At 32.4% G+C, this 19,659-nt stretch overlaps 2 protein-coding genes across 5 annotated transcripts; both read left to right on the top strand.

Moving 5' to 3' along the window:
- The first annotated feature begins 1,198 nt into the window (after window positions 1-1,198).
- LOC123887416 (plant UBX domain-containing protein 1) lies at window positions 1,199-5,613 on the top strand. Its single transcript, XM_045936740.1, has 7 exons — window positions 1,199-1,430; window positions 2,950-3,046; window positions 3,149-3,220; window positions 3,571-3,638; window positions 3,728-3,857; window positions 4,382-4,486; window positions 5,267-5,613. The coding sequence occupies exons 1-7, from the start codon at window positions 1,365-1,367 to the stop codon at window positions 5,458-5,460; spliced, it is 732 nt and encodes a 243-aa protein (XP_045792696.1). The 5' UTR covers window positions 1,199-1,364; the 3' UTR covers window positions 5,461-5,613.
- A 3,828-nt stretch (window positions 5,614-9,441) lies between these two features.
- On the top strand, window positions 9,442-19,659 carry LOC123887415 (glucose-6-phosphate 1-dehydrogenase 5, cytoplasmic-like). 4 transcript variants are annotated; one of them, XM_045936738.1, is made up of 16 exons: window positions 9,442-9,597; window positions 10,631-10,860; window positions 12,723-12,808; window positions 13,090-13,156; window positions 13,249-13,435; window positions 13,873-14,030; window positions 14,112-14,180; window positions 14,420-14,478; window positions 15,227-15,263; window positions 16,082-16,153; window positions 16,504-16,651; window positions 16,862-16,957; window positions 17,193-17,263; window positions 17,748-17,863; window positions 19,092-19,137; window positions 19,209-19,659. In XM_045936738.1, exons 2-16 carry the CDS (start codon window positions 10,684-10,686, stop codon window positions 19,374-19,376), a joined length of 1,557 nt encoding a protein of 518 aa, XP_045792694.1. In that variant the 5' UTR covers window positions 9,442-9,597; window positions 10,631-10,683; the 3' UTR covers window positions 19,377-19,659. The 4 variants fall into 4 exon arrangements, with proteins under 4 accessions (XP_045792694.1, XP_045792695.1, XP_045792692.1 ...); XM_045936739.1 differs by having other exon boundaries at window positions 9,495-9,705; XM_045936736.1 differs by having other exon boundaries at window positions 9,495-9,751.

The raw sequence follows: 19,659 nt of genomic DNA, 5'->3' as shown, positions 1-19,659 counted from the left end.
ATCCGTTGCAAATGTATTTCTCATGTGTGGAAATAAGATTTGAATGTCTTTGGATAAGATTGCCACCTAAGTACAAAAACCTGGGAGATCATTCTCCAGGATGTTAGAGACCATTCTCTGAAATGGTGTGGATAAGGTCCAACGTGATTATTGAGCTGTTGCAAGTCGTAACACAGCTGTAAATGCTCAACAAAGGCATAGAGTAGCAATTGTTCACTTGTCCTTCAAAGTACACATGAATAGTGATGTGAGTACATTTTTATGGAAGAATGTAGCCGCCCTTGTCATACTCTTGTACTTGGATCAGATGTGAAGATTCCTTGCAAGCTGTCGCCACTTGTTGTTGAGTTCTCATTGGTCTAGATTATCGTCTTTAATGATGTTCTTGGAGAACACAAAACCTTGTTGCAAGATGTGAAGTTATTGTTCCTCAAAGAAGCTTATATGAGTAAGTCCATAAACCAAAATTGATTCCTTACCTTAAATGACTTATTTGCACTGTTATGATCCTTTAATAAGTCCAACTTAAAAGTTTATTCTTGTCTTGTACCAAGTTGACTTGAATAAGTGCTTATGCTTTTGAACACGTGAGTCTGAAGACCAATCTAAGATCATTCTCTGAGACAGATTTGTCTAAAACGTGTTTGATTATTTTCTTATGAGTGAAACAAGGTTAATTTAATCCTTTGCATATGTTCTTAAATTAAATCACTCAAGAGCACTTGTTAGATCACAAAATGATCATAATCAAATTAAAATTTAATTAAGGGTTGTTATCTTTAAAACATCAAAATAGGATTTTGTCTCAACAGGCTAGACAACTCAGCACGATGAACTTCAAACTTCGCAAACAAAAGTAGCCCCATCTTGGCCAAAATATCAGGGCACACATTACCCTCGGTGCGTGTGACAAACCAAAAACTTGCAAATAATACATTTTTCAAAAATTCGTTTGTTATTAGTTTTTGTGTGAGAAACCAAAAACTTGCTAATAATACATTTTTCAAAAATTAAAAGTAAATAAAAAATACATTTGTCAAAAAAAAAATTAAAAGTAAATAAAAATATTCAAATAATATGATAAAATCTTTTGAAATCTTCAAAAAAAAAAAAACATTAACAAACTAACAAAATAATCTTTTTAAATTTCAAACCAATGCACCTATATAAGTGGAGAATTTTGGTTTCATAATTGCATGTAGGTCGTTGCATATAATTTATTTATTTTTTTAAGGAGAAAACTTTTTTTTTGTTGACAAAGGAGAAAACATTTACCATAATAAAAATCAATATTTACGAAATTATAAATAGTTTTTCGCTCCTATAGAACAAGACATTATCACTGCTCATTCTGTAATTCTCTGATGGTTGTTGATCCCTCTTTTCCTCAAACATCCAAACGAAGAAGAATCACCAACGTTTATTCCATGGTAGTTCATCCCTTTTTCCTTCTTCAATTTTATATCTTTTTTGTTTTTCTAGTTTAAAAATCTTATTTTACCATCTGGGTTTTTCTTTTTTTCAAAATTCATCATCTGGGTTTTGTTTGTTTTCAAATTTTTTCATCCGGGTTTTTGTGTTTTAAAAATTTATCATCTGGGTTTGGTTTATAGTTGTGTTCTGTTGATTCTTTTGATGTTTCTTTTATGGGTTTTGTTTATTTGTGAATTCACATTGATATGTTGTGTACTTGTGTTAAAGGATTGGTAGAAAAATAGATTCGATCCTAAAATAAAATAGGGCAATTGTTTTGTGCTACTAGAAGAGTTCAAAAAGTTTAGTAGAAATGATTAATGAGTTGTTTTTTTTTAGGGTAAACCAGTGATTAATGAGTTTTTTTAGGGTAAACCGCCGTTTTGGTCCTTGAATGTATGAGACACTGATGCTAGTATGGTCTTGATGCTGTTATTATAGTATTTGAATGTATCGAAATTGCAAATATATCTTGAGTTTCTCTTTAGTTAGTCTTTTAGGGTCCTCGGATCGGATGTGTCTTTTGTTAGTCATTTGGTCTCAAATGTGTTTGCATTAGTCATTTAGTCTATAAAATTACAAACAAATGAGACACTTTGGGATGTATTTGCAATTTTGATAGAATCGGGAACTATAATGACAAGTTGACAACACCTCACGAATTTAGTAATTTAGGGACCAAAATGGGTTGTTTGCATGATCTTTTTATCTTGCTAGCCAAAAAACTTGTATCGGAAATGCTCAACTTTTTGTTAATACCATCTAGGTTTGGTTTAGGTTTATATTCTGATGTTTCTTTCATGGTTTTATTTGAAGTTTTTATTAGTGACTCAACATTGATGTTTCAAAGTTGTATGTTTGAAGTTTTGTAAATTTTAACCTTAGAATCTTAAATCCTTTGACCATGTTCAATCCTTCAATATGAATATGACCTAATTTTCCATGGTTGTTTTCTAAATTATTTTTCTTCATATCAGTTTTTGTGGAATATGCTCTTATCAATTTCGATTTTTTGCTGCTTTCATTCCCCCTTTTTTTTTTCTTTCTTTCTGAGCATTGCAAGTTAAGTTAATGGAGTTACTTTGGACGGTGGTTGTGAAGAATTCACTTTTCACCATTGAATTTCTTTGATTGACTCAAATTCTTTTGCAAGAAAACATTGGTTATTCATTTTATTTCTTGCACCGTGTGCTTTACATCGGTTATTTTCAGTCGTCCCTCTTAGCTGATGAGTTTTCATGCACTAAAATTTAGTACATGTCAAGGATAGTTGTAAAATTGTTCAATTTTCAGTCTTCTGTGAAAGCCTCTTGTCTTTGAAATAACAGTTATCTTTGGTCATCTGTGAAAGCATTGTATGAATGTTAGTTTTTACTTATCTATCGCAGCTATTTTTCGTTGTTGACAGTTACTTCCTTTCCTTGTTGAAAGTTACTTCCTTTAGTGATTTTTTCACTGTAATGTTTTATGCAACAGGCAACAATTGCAGAGATGCATGAAAAATTTGGGCGAGAGATTCGTGTGTTTGAAACATTATCACTTTCTGCATCACCAAATGCTGCAGAAAACAAAGGTAGTAATAGCTTTTAGAATTTCAAGCTCTTGATGTATGTATATATTAATCTTCCCTAATGTATCCGGATTAAGCTTATATTTCTTGTTGGTATTTCCGAAGAAGAGGAGCCTGAAGAGTTCTACGAGTTCACAGCTGAAGATTATTACAAAATTTTGGCTACTAAAAAGGATGGTAAGATCATTCCTAATCATTGCATTTGATGCAGAAATAACTTCATAGATCGTAGGTTTATGCCCTTTTCATATAAGCTTAGTCGGAGATAAATTTTCAAATAATGACAACTTGAATAAAATAAAATGTATTTCTCCAATTGATAATAGATCATCTATTATAAGATTTAATTGATGACGAGTTAAGAATAAATGATAATTTAGTTTCTAATGAATAGATGTCTATTTTTGGGACTGTTTATAATTTGCTATCGATACTTTTGGGATATATGCATCTGTATGTTGGCATACTGTTTCTGTTTGCAATTGAAAATTAATGGTAGACTATCAATTATTTACATGTATTTACAGATAAATATCTGAAGACTCGAAAACTCCGAGAAGCAGATTTGGCGGCTCGCAGGTCAAGAATGACCAAGGTAATTAGATTTTCATGAATATGAAAATAAATTATTAGATCAATAAGAGGAAAACTTATCATTTGGTTTGATCTTGCTTTGTTTTTCAGGCTGTAATTAGAGTTCGCTTCCCTGATAATCACACATTGGAAGCTAACTTTCAACCTTCAGACACTATCCAGAGTTTAATTGATCTCCTCAATAAAGTGATTGCACAACCAGAAAAGCCATTTTACTTATGTAAGCATTTTGATATCCTCTATATGAATCAACTTTGAATAATATTTGCTTGTGCAATGGTATATATAATTGTAAATTAAATTGGTAGTGATCAACAGTATAAAGGGATGTTTGGAAGAGCTTATAAAAATAGCTTATGATATGCTCATAAGTTGTCTTTTAGCTTATTTTGATAAGCATTCTGACAGAGCTTATAGAAACACCTTGTGTACAGTTTACATATGTCCTCTATTTGATTCTCAACCACCCGAAGTTCTATTTGTACAGTTAAACAAAACTTGAGATCACAAATAGCGTTTCAATGTGAAAATTGAAACACAAATAACTTTTGGGAATTTAAGAATTGATGACATAAACTCTCACGATTAACACTTATTTAATAAGCGCTTAAGTAAGGTGTTTATCAAAATGCCTAATTTATAGAAACTCATCTTTTGTTATGAATTAGAAGATTTCGTCGTCTTGAAAGTTGATTTGACCCTGCGCTGAACTTAAATGAATCACGTGTGTTTTTTATGATGTAGATACTACTCCGCCAAAGAAGCTGATCAGAGACGTATCTCAGGATTTCTATGCTGCTGGATTTTGTCCTGGAGCCATTGTGTACTTTTCTTATGATGTTTCAAAAGGTGACTGAGTTCCTTCTGTCATGAGACTCATGTCTTACTTTCTGATGTTACAATGCAAGTTATTATATATGTTTTCTGTTTATGCCACCATTGATTTTGTTGTTCATTCCATTGTCATGCCATAGCATGGTTGTTAGGTTGTTTGTTTTGTGTCGAATCTAGTTTTATCGATTGCAGATGACAGACCATGGCAAACAGCCAAAAAATTCGCCATTTTAAGCCACTGTATCCACCATAAAAACACCGTGGCTTTGTCATCCATCACAAATTGGCCAAGTCGGTTTGCGAAAAAATCTGCCACCACAGTTCACCATAGCAGATAATTTGACAACATCGGCCTTACAATTGCTAGAGCTGTTGCCGTGTATATTCCTAGAAAACTACCAAAATTGGTCAAGTCGGTTTGCGAAAAATCTGCCACCGCAGTTCATCATGGCCGATATTTGACAACATTGGCCTTGCCATTGCTAGAGCTGTTGCCGTGTGTATATTTCTAGAAAACTGCCAAAAAAATTCTGCATGTTACTATGCAACAAATAAACTAAAACTGATGCCTCTTGGTGTTTATTCGTAACTCCGATATTTCTCGTTCTTTTTCTTTTTTTTGTTGGGAATTGGGAGTAATTTTTGTAGTCAAACTTGTCTTCGTCAGCTATCTCCTCGGTCTTTGTCTCGTTCTCCTAGATGTTATGTTAATATTTACTCCTTCATTAGGGTTCGAATCTCAGTCATTTAAGCTCTTTGATATATTTATTAACTCGGTGTTAATGTGATATTTAGGTGATGGAAGCGATGATGGCCCATACCTACTAGAAGAGGTGTTATCTTTGAAGAGTGCTAATGATCAAGGTCAACCGTCTGAGCCATTACAGTCCGCGCCAGTGTCTGCTGAGCCTGTCGTGCAAGCTCCTCCTGTTGAAGAACGAAAACCGGCCGAGAAAAAGATTGTTAAGCCAAAGTGGTTGAAAATGTAATATCATGTGGTCAACAGTAATTAAGTGGTTAGTTGATGGTGGAAATTTGTTCTGTGCATGTATGTATGAAAAAGTGGTTGAAAATGTGATATCATTTTTGTTACTTTTTCTCATAGTTAATGCTATTTGACATATATGGATTATGGATCTTAACTTGGTGTATCATGCTAAATCCAAACATTGCACCAAAATTTAGTTTCTTTGAATAGACTTTTATTTATTTTTTCTTTCAAACAAGAACCTTTTTGGTGAACATGGGCATTTTCAAATGTCATAGAGATAGCTTTTGTTTTAGATGCATTTTAATTTTCTATAGAATTTAAAAATCAATTTGAAATAATAATATTAAAAATCTTGTCCAACAATTTTTTTTTTTTTTTTACAATTATTAGAATTCCTAATCAAATTTTGATGCTTTTGCCTATCAATATCTATTGAACTATTTTACACATTTAATACACTACAAAATCAATTCTTTTGATTTAAATACTATGAAGATAGATGGCCCATTATCATAAATTACATGAGAGGCTTTATCAAAAAGCCACCATGATGATGATGATAAAGTGATAAAACATGATAATGTAAAAAATACTAAATATTTTATTTTTGCCAACCTACTCCACTCCCTTGTTTTCTTCTATAATATGCCAACAATTTTTAAAAAAAATATGGAAAAATGGGAATTATTTAGAGTCGGTTCAATATGCAAAATATAAATAATGGACATGTTAGAACAAGACAAATGTTTAAGGTATTGAACAAATTTTATCTTGTACGATGTTTGGTGAACAAAATGTTATTTTGATATTTTAGACAACTTGTACATAGGACAAAAAGTTATATATTTATATTTTTATAAAAAATAAGAACATTGCGATATGTAGAGGTTAGAGTTTGAATTTCGGACGTTTCACGTATTCATTCACTTTAAAAGTAAAATTTTAATCATTAAAATACTTATAAAAAATAGTCAGAATATTTGTCTCAACTTCGAGGTGAAGTTTGTAAAGCGTCAAGCAAATTCGGTTGCTCATTTGTTAATAAACGACGAGTTGAGTATGTTTGCGTTAAAAATAAAATAAAAAAGATATTCTTTTGGCTTAAATGCAGTTTTACTCCCCCGAAAAAATCGGAATTTTACCCCATAATTTATAGTTTTTTGGATTTTGCCCCCCACCAAAATTCTGCACAAAATCTGCTTCTGAGTCTCAAGTTCAAAGTTTCGCACGGAACTCAATTTGAATCATTAATTCACCAAACTGGTGCATTGAAGTTGAGACTCGAAAATAGATTTTATGGGGAGAAAAATTCAAAAAAGTTTAAAATAGGAGGGAAAAATTCCGAATTTTAAAATAGGAGGAATAAAATTCCGATTTTTTCAAAAAGTAAAAAGTGCATTTATACTATGCATAGAATCTATAAAGACAAGTTGTATATATTACCACCATTACCTTTTGTCGGTTTCACTACATGATTACAAAATATATAAAAATGGAATGTCCCATTTTACATAATTACATATATAGTTTACTTTATTAGGAAGGAACCACTCATTTCTTACAAATTATGTTTGTCTCCTATCATTATGATTTATGAAGTCATTGTCTTTCTTTTACACATGAAGAGGGTGTGGCTGTATTTATTTATAATATTGAAGAAGATAAAATTGTTTTGTTTTTCCCTTTTTAATACATGATTTTGCTTGCTACCATTATACATTATGTTGGTGCAAGAAGACCTTATTAAGGGTGGCTAACAAAGTTTTTTAAAATAAAAAATAAAAAATTAAGGATAATCAAAGTTATGATAAAGATAACCATATCAATGCTTAAGTGGTTAATCAACCATCTAGAATGAATTATTCAGGAGAATTCGAGTTTGATTTTTGGTGAAAATAATTTTTGGCCATATTTTACTTATTTCGCAGCCGAACTCTGAATTACGGGAGTTCTTTTTCCCTAACGACCAAAGGATTAATAAAAAAAATTACTATAGAGATTATAGACTTAATCATCAACAAAGTTGAGATGAGTAGTACTAGGCATAATATCAAAAAGTACAATATCTTGTTGAACTTGCAAAAGGTTAATAAAATCTTAACTATTACCGTAATAACTAAAAAAAATTAGATGAATAATGAATACGGTAATTTCTTTTTTCACAAGTTATCTTAAAATTAGAATTCAAACTTTAGTTTATTATGTTGTAAACTTATGAGTCTAATCCTTTCTTTCTCGTTAATATGATACAAAATATGTTATTAACCAAAATCTCAATTCAAATGCAAAATATTCCCTTCAATTCTATATATAAAAAAAAAGTTGCTTTTTAAATTCATTAGAGAACTGATGTATTTAGACTATATTATATTCCACATACATCAATTCTTTAATGAATATAAAAATTAATTTTTTTTCCTTATATATTGAACTAAAGGGAGTATAAAAAAGAAAATAAAAACTAAAATTCAATTGCAAATAATCATTTTGGTCAAATCTTAAAAGAAAAAGAGGTAATACCATTTTTTTTATAAGAAATAAATTTTGTGACCAAACGACAATTCAAACCAGAAATCAAACTCGACTACTTCCCATCAAATTTTTAGACATGAATTCTCTCTTATCATTCTTCTACAACTTTGTCTCCGGTGCAATTCTCAGTCATTAGATTTGATCCAATGGTTTAGTTGACCAACAAAAAATAATTTGACATAATTCTCGATCATAGATTAATTGAAAGGTTAGATCGCACACGATAGAAATCAGGAGACAACAAACCCCGCAAAGGGGATTGGTTATTATACATAAGCTATCCTTATGCACCATGCATAAGTTACTTAGTGCACCCCCCAAATTACTAGCACACCCCCAAATTTCTCATGCACCCCCCAAATTACTTGTGCACCCCCAAATTTCTCATGCACCCCCAAATTTCTCGCACACCCCCAAAATTTCTCGCACACCCCCAATATGACTTTTGCCCCCCAATTTTATTTTTTTGGTCCCCTCCACATTTCTAGCCTAAACCATTTTGTTGTGGGAATGGTTTCAGAGATATGCACTCCAAAACCATTAAGTGTATAAGATGGTTTTAGAGTACAACCCTATAATTAGAATACAAACAATAATTGTGATTTGAAACCATTTAACCAACATAATGGTTTCCAGAATTTTTAAAACCATATAAACACACATAAAACCATTTTACAATACAAATGGTTTCAGTGTATAACTATCTGAAACCATTTAACCAACATAATGGTTTCCAGAATTTTTAAAACCATAAAAACACACATAAAACCATTTTACAATACAAATGGTTTCAGTGTATAACTATCTGAAACCATTTAACCAGCATAATGGTTTCCAGAATTTTTGAAACCATAAAAACACACATAAAACCATTTTACAATACAAATGGTTTTAGTGTATAACTATCTGAAACCATTTAACTGGTTTTAAATAATGATTATAATTGTACCAAAAAAAACAATTATGATTCTAATTATAGGTTGTACTTCAAAACCATCTTATGCACTTAATGGTTTTGGAGTGTATATTTTTGAAACCATTCCCACAGCAAAATGGTTTAGGCTTGAAATATGGGGGGTTAAAAAAAAATTGGGCGCACAAGTCATCTGGGGGTGCGTGAAAAATTTTGGGGGGTGCGCTAGAAATTTGGGGGTGCGCGAGAAATTGGGGGTGCATGAGAAATTTGGGGGGTGCACGAGAAATTTGGGGGTGCGCGAGTAATTTGGGGGGTATGTGAGAAATTTGGGGGTGTGAGATTAGGTGTGAGTGTGTGAGTTGAGATTGGCTAGGATTATTACATGTGGATGCTCAATCTAATGGATGTTATTGACTTATGTACCAATGCATAAGGATTACACTTATGTATAATAACTTCTCCCCCCGCAAAGGATCCAATTTCGATTTTCTAACCTACTAGTAAGTACCTAACCTTATCATCATCCACTTGTAATTATTGATAAAATTTAGGGCATGAAATGAAATTGGGGAAAAACAGAGGACAATGTCAAAATTGTGCAAATTGGATTGAAAATTGGTATCATCATTACACAGTAGCATTGGTGGACTTAAATTGTTGTGTCATTATCGATTATTGACTCAAAAGGTGAAGAAGTTTCTAAAGTACAAAACAACAATCTCTTCCATTTCCGAACCATACAAAAAAACAACTTAGGATCGTGTTCTGTTCTTCATTTTCAACCTTAACTTCATCGGAATTTTCAATCTCTTCCTTTTATCTCAATTTTTCAGTTCTTGAGGTTTAAATTAACCTTCTACATCAATCATGATGATATTGATTTGATGAATGTTTTGTTTAATTTTGTTTGTGATTGAGATTTTGATCTGTTTATACTAAAAAGCACTGTTTTTTTATTGGTATGATGTGAAATTTTAAGAATTGTTGTTCTTGATATTGGTGAAATTAAACATGTTTTGTTTCAACAGATAATTAAATTGTTGTTAATAGACTTGGATCCTCTGCATAAGGTAATTAGATTGAGGCCCTGTTTGGATAAACAACTTGTTTTGTAGCTTATAGCATAAGAGCTTATCATCACTTCAGCGCTTATGCTATAAGCTATTTCTATAACACAACATAAAATAAAGTCAAATATTTTTTTTTCTGTATAATCTATAAGCTGTTTTCATAGACTGTCCTAAATAGCTTATGCAAATAAGCTGAAAACAACTTATGAATTTGTCATAACTTGTTTTCATAAGATCTCCCAAACAATGTTTGAGGGTCTGTTTGAATTGGCTTATTTGAGCTTATATATATCAATTGACAAGATAAGATAAAGTAAATTTTTTTTCTTCCGTATAATCTATAAGCTGTTTTCATAAACTGTCCTAAATAGCTTATGGAAATAAGCTGAAAACAACTTATGAATTTGTCATAACCTGTTTTCATAAGATCTCCCAAACAATGTCTGAGGGTCTGTTTGGATTGGCTTATTTGAGCTTATATATATATCAATTGGCATTTCATCAAAAGAAATATATCTATTGACATAATTGAGATATTTTCTGCAGCCGTTTGCAGAGGATCCAAGTCGTTATTAATATTATTGCAGGATACATGTTAATTTATGTTCAAAGTTGGTTGATTCTAACTTATTTGATTGATATTATAACAGATACAAGGTTCTGTGGATTGTCTTGTATTACTAGATTTTGGTATTGGTAGAGGATGGCAACAAATGATTGTTGGCATTGTGTCCAAAGATCTACCTTGGAAGATGATTCACCTTTATCAGTAGATAATAATGGACCTGAAAATGGGTCACTCTCGATTGTTGTGCTCGGTGCTTCTGGTGATCTTGCTAAGAAGAAAACATTTCCAGCACTTTTTAACCTGTACAAGCAGGTTCGGTAACACAGTTTTTATGTTTAATTTTATTTTATTTACTGATACTTACATAGACACCGAACACGACACTGATACTGACACATGGACAACGGACACGACACTGATATTGACACATAGACACCAGTAACAATTTGAGAAAATAGAAATGATTGAAAATAACTATTCTTGGTTGGCCTGTCTTTGTTACTCTGCTGAGTTGATGCAGTATCATCATCAGATTGTTCAGAAATAATTGGTTCTTCAGCAGCATTTGGTTCTTCACCTGCACCCGTTTCATCCGCAACTATTCTTGGTCCTTTCTCAGATTCTTCCACCACAGGTGACTGATCAACAATTAAGGCCAAAACAAAACCTCTTGCTGATTAGTTTTTCATAAAGATATATAAATCCATAATTTTCATTTTATCTATGAAATAATGCATGTACGTAAATTTTAATCTTACCTCTTTCTCAACCTTTTCAATATCTGGATATAATGCAGCAATTAAGGCATCATAATTTTTATCATATAATAGTGAGCTTTGATCAAGAAAATGTGTAAAACAAACAGGACATTGTTTGTTACCGCAATAAATGAAAAAAGAAATAGTTTACTAATAATAAACCAATACAATTCAAACTAAAAATCTATGAAATATTAATAAGTAAATATGTGTGGTAGTTTAAGGACAAATCCATTGCTGACATAGACGTCTATGCACTCTTTGCAAAAACGGTGAAGGCATTCCTTTATAGTTTTTGTTTTTCGAATAACGCATACACATATATATTTTATGTTCACATGATATGGTATATTAAAATATGTGTAGGCGTTATTCAAAAAACAAAAACTATAAAGGAACGCCATCACCGTTTTTGCAGAGAGTGCACAGACGTATATATGCCAGCAATGGGTTTGTCCTTAAACTACCACACGTATTTACTTATTAATATTTCATAGATTTATAGTTTGAATTATTGTATTGATTTATTATTTGTAAACTATTTCTTTTTTCATCTATTGCAATAACAAACAATGTCCTGTTTGTTTGGCACATTTTCTTGACCAAAGTTCACTATTAGATGATAACAATTATAATGCCTTAATTGCTGCATTATATCCAGATATTGAAAAGGTTGAGAAAGAGGTAAGATGATTAAGATTTACGTACATGCATTATGTCATAGATAAAAAGAAAATCATTTATATATCTTTATGAAAAACTAATCAACAAGAGGTTTTGTTTTGGCCTTAATTGTTAACCAGTCACCTGTGGTGGAAGAATCTGAGAAAGGACTAAGAATAGTTGCTGCTGAAACTGGTGCGGGTGAAGAACCAAATGCTGCTGAAGAACCAATTATTTCCGAACAATCTGATGATGATACTGCATCAACTCAGCAGAGTAACAAAGACAGGCCAACCACTTAAAAAGGAAAAGGGTATTTGATATAGTGTAGATAATAGTTTAACTATTAATGGACTAACGAGAAACCTTAATGGAATGTGTTCCAAAATGTTGTCAATTCTAATCAAGTACTGGTTTGTTTATTTTCTTTATTTATATATTCGACATGTATAAGGATTTGAAGAGTTTTGGTTGGATGTATGAAGGAAGAACTCTTAGTGACACAATTGAAATAGTTTTCGTTGGTTTATGACATAGTAATTTACAATGGCATCGATGGATTTGCATTGCTGACCTCACCTAGTTCCTAAGGCTTTCGTTATTCTATTTTGGTATTTGTATTTCTACTTGATAATTCGAGTCAACATATGTTCCTAATTCATATTTTTACCAAAAGGCTAAAATATTTTCTAGACGGTGTTTGTGCCTCTTACAGGAACCAAATGTTCTAAATTTTGGTTGCTTTATTTTCAGGGATTCCTACTAGAAAATGAAGTTTGTATTTTTGGCTATGCAAGAACAAAAATCACCGATGAAGAATTGAGAAACCGCTTACATGGGTGAGGTTTTTTCTTTTTAAAATTTTTAATATTTATAAATCAGTTGTTTCAGTTACTTCACAAGCACATTTCTTGGATCTCTGTTTATATTTGCCAAAAATGTACTCTGAAGTTTGTTCTATTACGATTGTTATGTGCTAAGTTTGCTTGCTGATTCTTTTAATAGTTATTTTATTGCATACTTTATGATATCTTACTGGCACGTATATATCATCCCTGCTTGTTTGAACTGTTTATAAGTATAATAAGTGGTAGGAAATTTGTTATGGTTTAATATGCAGCTATCTTGTTAAAGACAAAGATGCTTCCCGTGAACAGTTAGAGACTGTATCGAAGTTTTTGCATCTGGTTAGCATTGGTGTCATCAGTTCATTTTATAACTTTCTGCAATTTTCTTTAATCAAATGATCATTCTCCTTTTCCATTTCTCTTCCCTATAGATCAAATATGTAAGTGGCGCTTATGATTCTGAGGATGATTTCCGTTTGTTGGATAAAGAGATTTCCAAGCACGAATCTCTAACAAACACTGCAGAGGGCTCATCTCGGCGGCTTTTCTATCTTGCACTTCCTCCTTCGGTATATCCATCGGTTTCCAAGATGATCAAGACTACTTGCATGACTAAATGTAAGATGATTTAATCATACCTTGTTTTTGAGATGATCTTTTAACATTTGGTTGCAAATGTTATTAGGACCTTAGCCGGGGAAAATTACGAAACCTTGTATATTTATCATAACACTAACAAGGAATTATTCGTAGTTAGCCAACTTAAGCTCTTTTCTTCTTTCAAAGTAAAAACTAAAATGTAGACTAATTATCTACTTTTTTGAGATCACTTTCTCAATAATTATGGAGCTGAATTAAAGTCACTGCTGTTGGTGTATCAGTATCACATAGTTTTTTTCAAAGTGATTGAAATATGAAGCTTATATTTTGGATTCACTGGTTAGATTTTGTATCAGTATCATGTAGTCGACTTGTCGATTATAGTATCGTGTCTGGTGTCCGTGTATGTGCTTAATAATGTTTTATTGATGCTTGCATCTATTTCAATTTTGTAGCTGATCTTGGTGGGTGGACACGCATTGTTGTTGAAAAGCCTTTTGGTAAGGATCTAGAATCTGCAGAGGAACTCAGCAACCAGATTGGAGAGTTGTTTGAAGAACCTCAAATTTATCGTATTGATCACTACTTGGGAAAGGAATTAGTGCAGAATATGGTAGTGAATGATCACATTGTTGAATACTTCATACTTGATTCAAAAACCCTTCCTAATATCTTTGTCTGACTTATATTCCAGTTGGTACTTCGTTTCGCAAATCGCATGTTCTTGCCTCTATGGAATCGCGACAACATTGCTAATGTGCAGGTGAAAAACTTTTCTTAAAGTTTTGTAGGGTTCCCAGTTGACGGTTACACTTCAGTGATACTATTGAAATTAGAGAAGGAACTATTAGTTGGGCTCGACAATTCATATTTCAGTCCTTTTTATCATCATAGCTGTCGGATCTTGTTTGTTTCATTATCTGTCTGATTCGGCTAGAACATCTTTCAGCCTTGATACGCCACATTTTAAACTTTGATTTTTTGGCTGTTTTTCTTTGGCAGATAGTTTTCAAAGAAGATTTTGGAACTGATGGCCGGGGTGGTTATTTTGACCAATATGGGTATGTGTAGTGATTTTCTGCTTTTAATATTTTGTTTGTTAAAAAGTTGTCAAGTAATAAGTCATGGAAAGAATAGGATCATTGGGTTAAAATCTGAAGTTATATTCAGAAATTTCGTTATAGTAATATTTCAGATGTGATTGGTGAAGGGAAAGTAAAAGTTAAGATTAATGGAAAATTGTACTGTTATAACAGTATGAGTATGTAACTAAATATTTGGCAGTAAAAAGCCACAAAAGTAACATGAATGGAGATGCTAAGGTGGATGTGTGTCATTTAAGACAAGATTAGAAATATGGTTATTATTTATTAACTATGGAGCACGGATACTCCTCAGATTAGGCGTGTCCTGGTGTCGGACATGCGTCGGTGTCAGACACTGACACTTATGCTTACACTGAATTGTATCAGTTTCTCAAATTATTATTTGTGTCGAAGTGTCAGTGTCCGGTGTCCGTGTACGTACTTCATAGGTTATTACAGAATTTTTTTGAGTAATTCCTTTGTAATTTGTATAGAAAAGATAGTAGAGTCTCAGACTTGGGTGGTTTGGACATGTAACATCATAAAAGGGTTAGAAAGGTGAATTGTCCAGATGTAGAATAGTTCAATACTTAGATGTGGAGGAAGACCGAGGAAAAAAACATAACTAGTGGGATAAACCTTGGGGTTGGTTTTATTTGTAATAGTTTTCTATCAATACAATCACTAAACATAACTAAATAATGCACTTCCTTTTTTTTGGCAGAATTATCCGAGATATAATTCAAAACCATCTGCTACAGGTGATGCCTTCATTTTAGACTGGAATAAATTTATATATTTTGATATTGATTTTTTTTTGTTGGTGATATGACCTTATAATGTCCAATAGATTCTTCGGTGCAATATTGAAAACAAAATGATATTTGCACAGAAACTTAATTACTAAATATTCTGTGCTGTATATTTAAGCATTGTATTTGTAACGTTTGAAAAAAAAAAATCATTTTAATAGCCGAATTTGTGTTAGAGGAAAATAACGGCATTTAATAAAGTAAATGAGGTTATAGCTTATATGAAAGAAGATTGACTTTATTCTTTATTATAGAAATAGCTTATACATAAGCATTTATATGATAACCACTTTTATATTAGCACTTGTACTATAAGTGCTTAATTAAGTTGTTTATCCAAACATGACCTTAAATAAAGAAAGGTTAGTTGTCTGTAGCTGGTTGCTTTTAGGGATTTCCCATTTAATGTTTTTCACCACCTTATCACTACTTTGTATTTTAGGTTTTAACAAATAATAGTAAATCATTTTCAATTCAGACATTTTTCATTTAAAGCATTGGATTGAGTTTCAAACAGACCATAATAATACTTATAAGCACACTTAAATGTGCATGTAATCAGTGATTATAAAACTTAATATTTTCTTGATCAACTTAAACACACTTTTTGGTTTTGCAATATATACATTTTTTTCAACCTTGTTATGTCAATGTCAGACATTTATGAAACTTATAAGACCTATTAACTAGCCCTATGGCGATTTCATAATTTAACACCAGACGTTTATGTGCCTAATATGTGAGTCTTATTGTTTTTCGCAAATCAGATTTTTTGCTTGGTTGCTATGGAAAAGCCTATTTCTGTCAGGCCTGAGCACATTCGGGATGAGAAAGTGAAGGTTTGTTTCTTTCCCTTCAATTTATGTGGATATTATTTCCCTCTTTTGTCATGTAACTCAAGCCTCTCTGGTCCTGATATAAGTAATCAACGTCAGTACTCCGTAGTAGTACCAACATCTTGCTCTCCTCTTTTTTATCATGTGAAAAATATTTCTGATATATTGCGTAGTTGTAAATAGAATACAAACATTAATTCGTTTAAATGGACTAATCTAAACCTAATGAGCCTGATTAATGGGCCGAATACAATTATTACTAATAATTACAAATATACGTTATTTACAACATTATGCTTACTCACAAGTGTAGCAAAGAGGCATATTTTATAACTATTTATTTGAAAATGCAGGTTCTTGAATCAGTACTTCCTATTAAAGATGAAGATATTGTTCTCGGACAATATGAAGGCTATAGAGATGATCCAACTGTACCTGACAATTCAAACACTCCAACTTTTGCATCAGTTATTCTGCGAGTACATAACGAAAGATGGGAGGGTATGTTAAATGCTTGAGCATTCTTTTACCTAAATCGCAAATTTACGTTGTATATTTAAGAGAAATGTTTGGACCTCCCTTTTGAATTATTTCTGTATGTGCTTGTGTTGTGTGCATGCAGTTTTTATAATCTATGTTGTCTTTTCTGTGCATTTGATCAATCAAATAGTTTTGATATGTTCGCTTCAATCTCTTTATTTTTGGTGTTAGGTGTTCCTTTCATACTAAAAGCTGGCAAAGCCCTAGAGTCAAGGAAAGCAGACATACGGATTCAGTTCAAGGATGTTCCTGGTGATATTTTCAAGTGTACGGTACCATACCTTTTTTGATACTTGGGTGACTTGTTTTCGATACTTGAGCGTGAAATTGTATTCAGATATAGGTTTTACTGAGAGATTTTGGTCATCTCTATAATCCATAATCACAATAAAAGTGGCATGCAGGAGGAACTTGTTCTCTTTTTCGATATCTTAATGAAAAATACCCTTCGACTGAAACAACAACTTATGTTAACACTTTATTGAATACTTATTTTGTTTAGGTCAAAAGCAAGGTAGAAATGAGTTTGTTATACGCCTGCAACCTTCCGAAGCTATGTACATGAAGCTTACGGTACGTCTATCATTCTGTTAACTCTGTAATTATAAATCACTAACACAGACACATGTGTTGGTGTCGGACATTTGTTTGACATGGTCATCCACTGAGTTTGCTATCTGTCTTATTGAGGAAAATGTTTTCATATATGAATTATGACATATGATATTTGTGTATTAAAACCTGTAAACAAAAGATATTACTCCCTCCAGTCGTTTTATAAGAAATAATCTACTTTTCAGATTTATTGAATAACTGATGTGTCTGCTCTGTAATATACACCAGATACATGTATTTTTCAATGAATCTAAAAATTCAACTGTTATTTATAAAAAGGACCAGAGGGAATAATTTTCCTAATACTGTAATCAATATTTTTGAAATGTGTTTGGCAACTTTGATGCTTAACACGTGGTTATCTTCTGCATAAAAATTATCACATCACGCCTGTTATTATCTTGTGGTAGGTCATTTTATCAAACTTCGATGTTTTGTGCAGGTCAAGCAACCTGGACTGGAGATGTCAACAGTTCAAAGTGAACTAGATTTGTCATACAGACAACGCTACAATGGGGTAACCATTCCAGAGGCCTACGAGCGTCTAATTCTCGACACGTATGTTACTTTTCCTAGTTCATGTCTACAACATGTTTTTGTTGCTTGTATACCCACATGTTTCAAGATGCTAAAGGGTATATAAAAAAAATTTAAATTGCATGAATTACTAGTACATTTTTGGATTCAGTTTTGAGAGCCAGAAGTGATTATGATAACTTAAAATTGGTTTTGGTATGTTCGGAGGTTTCTTATTAGAATTGATTTTGCCTCTATAATTGATAACATGAAGTTAGGATTCATAGCTCTTGCCTCTAAACATCTTTTTTACCGTCACTTTTACTGTTTTACATGAATGTATCTAAACATAAATCGTTTTACCTTAAACTCACATTTAACAAAAATCAATTTTTCATCACCGTGGAACCAAACACATGATTAGCAATCAGTTCATTTCATAGTAGTCGATCCCGCGGGATCCTGCCGGGATCCTGGTGGAGCGTCCCGTCTCAGTGCCTTGTCGCTACGGGTAGGGTGGGAGCGGTGCAGTTACGGTTCCCGGTCGCTACAGCCGGGATCTCAGTGGATCGGAGCGGAGCGGATCCCGGCTCCATATCCCGGGTCAGGACTGCTATTTCATATTAGTGGGTTTTAAAGGGTATTTTTGAAATTTGACTGATTCTAGTAAGAGCACAATTGGTTTTTTACACGTCCTTTGTTGTTAACACACTTAACCGTCATTCTCACCATCATATTCTCTCACCTTTTCACCGATCCGCTGCTTCATGATCATCGAAGCTTCAAGTCTTCGTCTCTTCGACCACTTCACCTCATCAAGGCCGATGGGGATTATGTTGAAGATGAGTTTTAGAATGATTTTTAGACTTATACTTTGATGATGAACTTGAATTTAAATTTTAGTTACTTTATTAATCTAAGTTTGGAGACTTGAACATTTTCATGCTTCTTTATTTGCTTGACTTTTGTTGGTAATTTGGATGTAATGTTTGATCAAGACTTGAGATTTGTGTTTAGAATTTTTAATTTATGAATGAATGTTTTATGGATTTTGAGATGTTGGTTTAATTTAAATTAATTATATTTTTATAGTATTATTTATGTAATTTTAAATAAAATAAATGAAATAGCAGCCTTCCCGCTACCCGCGATGCCGCTATCCCAATTTTGGGCTGGCCGCTCCGCGATCCGGGGATTAACTACTATGGTTCATTTGTTTGAAAGAAATGCACTTTAACTTATAGTAATGGAAATTGGACATGTTTTGCAGAATTAGAGGTGATCAACAACATTTTGTTCGCCGAGACGAGTTAAAGGTAAAATCAGCAACATGCTTCATTGATTATTGCAACATGGTCTTGTTGATTGTATTTCGTCTCTAATGCAGGCATCTTGGGAGATATTTACACCACTTTTGCACAAAATTGATAAAGGTGAATTCAAATCAATCCCTTACAAACAAGGAAGTAGAGGTCCCGCGGAAGCCGATAAAATGCTGGAGAAAGCTGGATATGTTCAAACACACGGTTATATATGGATCCCTCCTACTCTGTAAAAAGTTCAGTGTCTTCACACGTTACTTGCTTATACTGCATGAGGATTTTAAGTTGCTTACACTCAATAAACTTGAGAAGATTTCATTGGAACTGTGACATTTTCATAGAAGGTTATTGCTTTAAGCTTTCAAAATAAATACAAGTGGTTCACTTGGTTTGTGTAACATTATCTTCTTCTGATTGCAAAAGAAATGGAAAATAAAGTTCATCCCTCTTATGTATAGTATCAAATAAGAGTTTATGTAATGACTATGTATTCACAATATAATTTTTTTACAGTCA

Source organism: Trifolium pratense, linkage group LG5 (assembly GCF_020283565.1).
Source record: "Trifolium pratense cultivar HEN17-A07 linkage group LG5, ARS_RC_1.1, whole genome shotgun sequence".
Lineage (NCBI taxonomy): Eukaryota > Viridiplantae > Streptophyta > Magnoliopsida > Fabales > Fabaceae > Trifolium > Trifolium pratense.
Note: the sequence above shows the minus strand (reverse complement) of the source record. Positions and strands in the feature narration are given on the sequence as shown.

What these genes read in the sequence shown, in the direction of transcription:
- LOC123887416 (XM_045936740.1), top strand. Translation starts at nt 1,365, where the DNA reads ATGGTTGTTGATCCCTCTTTTCCTCAAACATCCAAACGAAGAAGAATC. An exon ending in GCAGGTCAAGAATGACCAAG is followed by an intron (nt 3,639 to 3,727) that starts GTAATTAGATTT and finishes TTTGTTTTTCAG; the next exon opens with GCTGTAATTAGAGTTCGCTT. An exon ending in AGAAAAGCCATTTTACTTAT is followed by an intron (nt 3,858 to 4,381) that starts GTAAGCATTTTG and finishes TTTATGATGTAG; the next exon opens with ATACTACTCCGCCAAAGAAG.
- LOC123887415 (XM_045936738.1), top strand. Translation starts at nt 10,684, where the DNA reads ATGGCAACAAATGATTGTTGGCATTGTGTCCAAAGATCTACCTTGGAA. An exon ending in ACATAACGAAAGATGGGAGG is followed by an intron (nt 16,652 to 16,861) that starts GTATGTTAAATG and finishes TTTTGGTGTTAG; the next exon opens with GTGTTCCTTTCATACTAAAA. An exon ending in CTATGTACATGAAGCTTACG is followed by an intron (nt 17,264 to 17,747) that starts GTACGTCTATCA and finishes TGTTTTGTGCAG; the next exon opens with GTCAAGCAACCTGGACTGGA.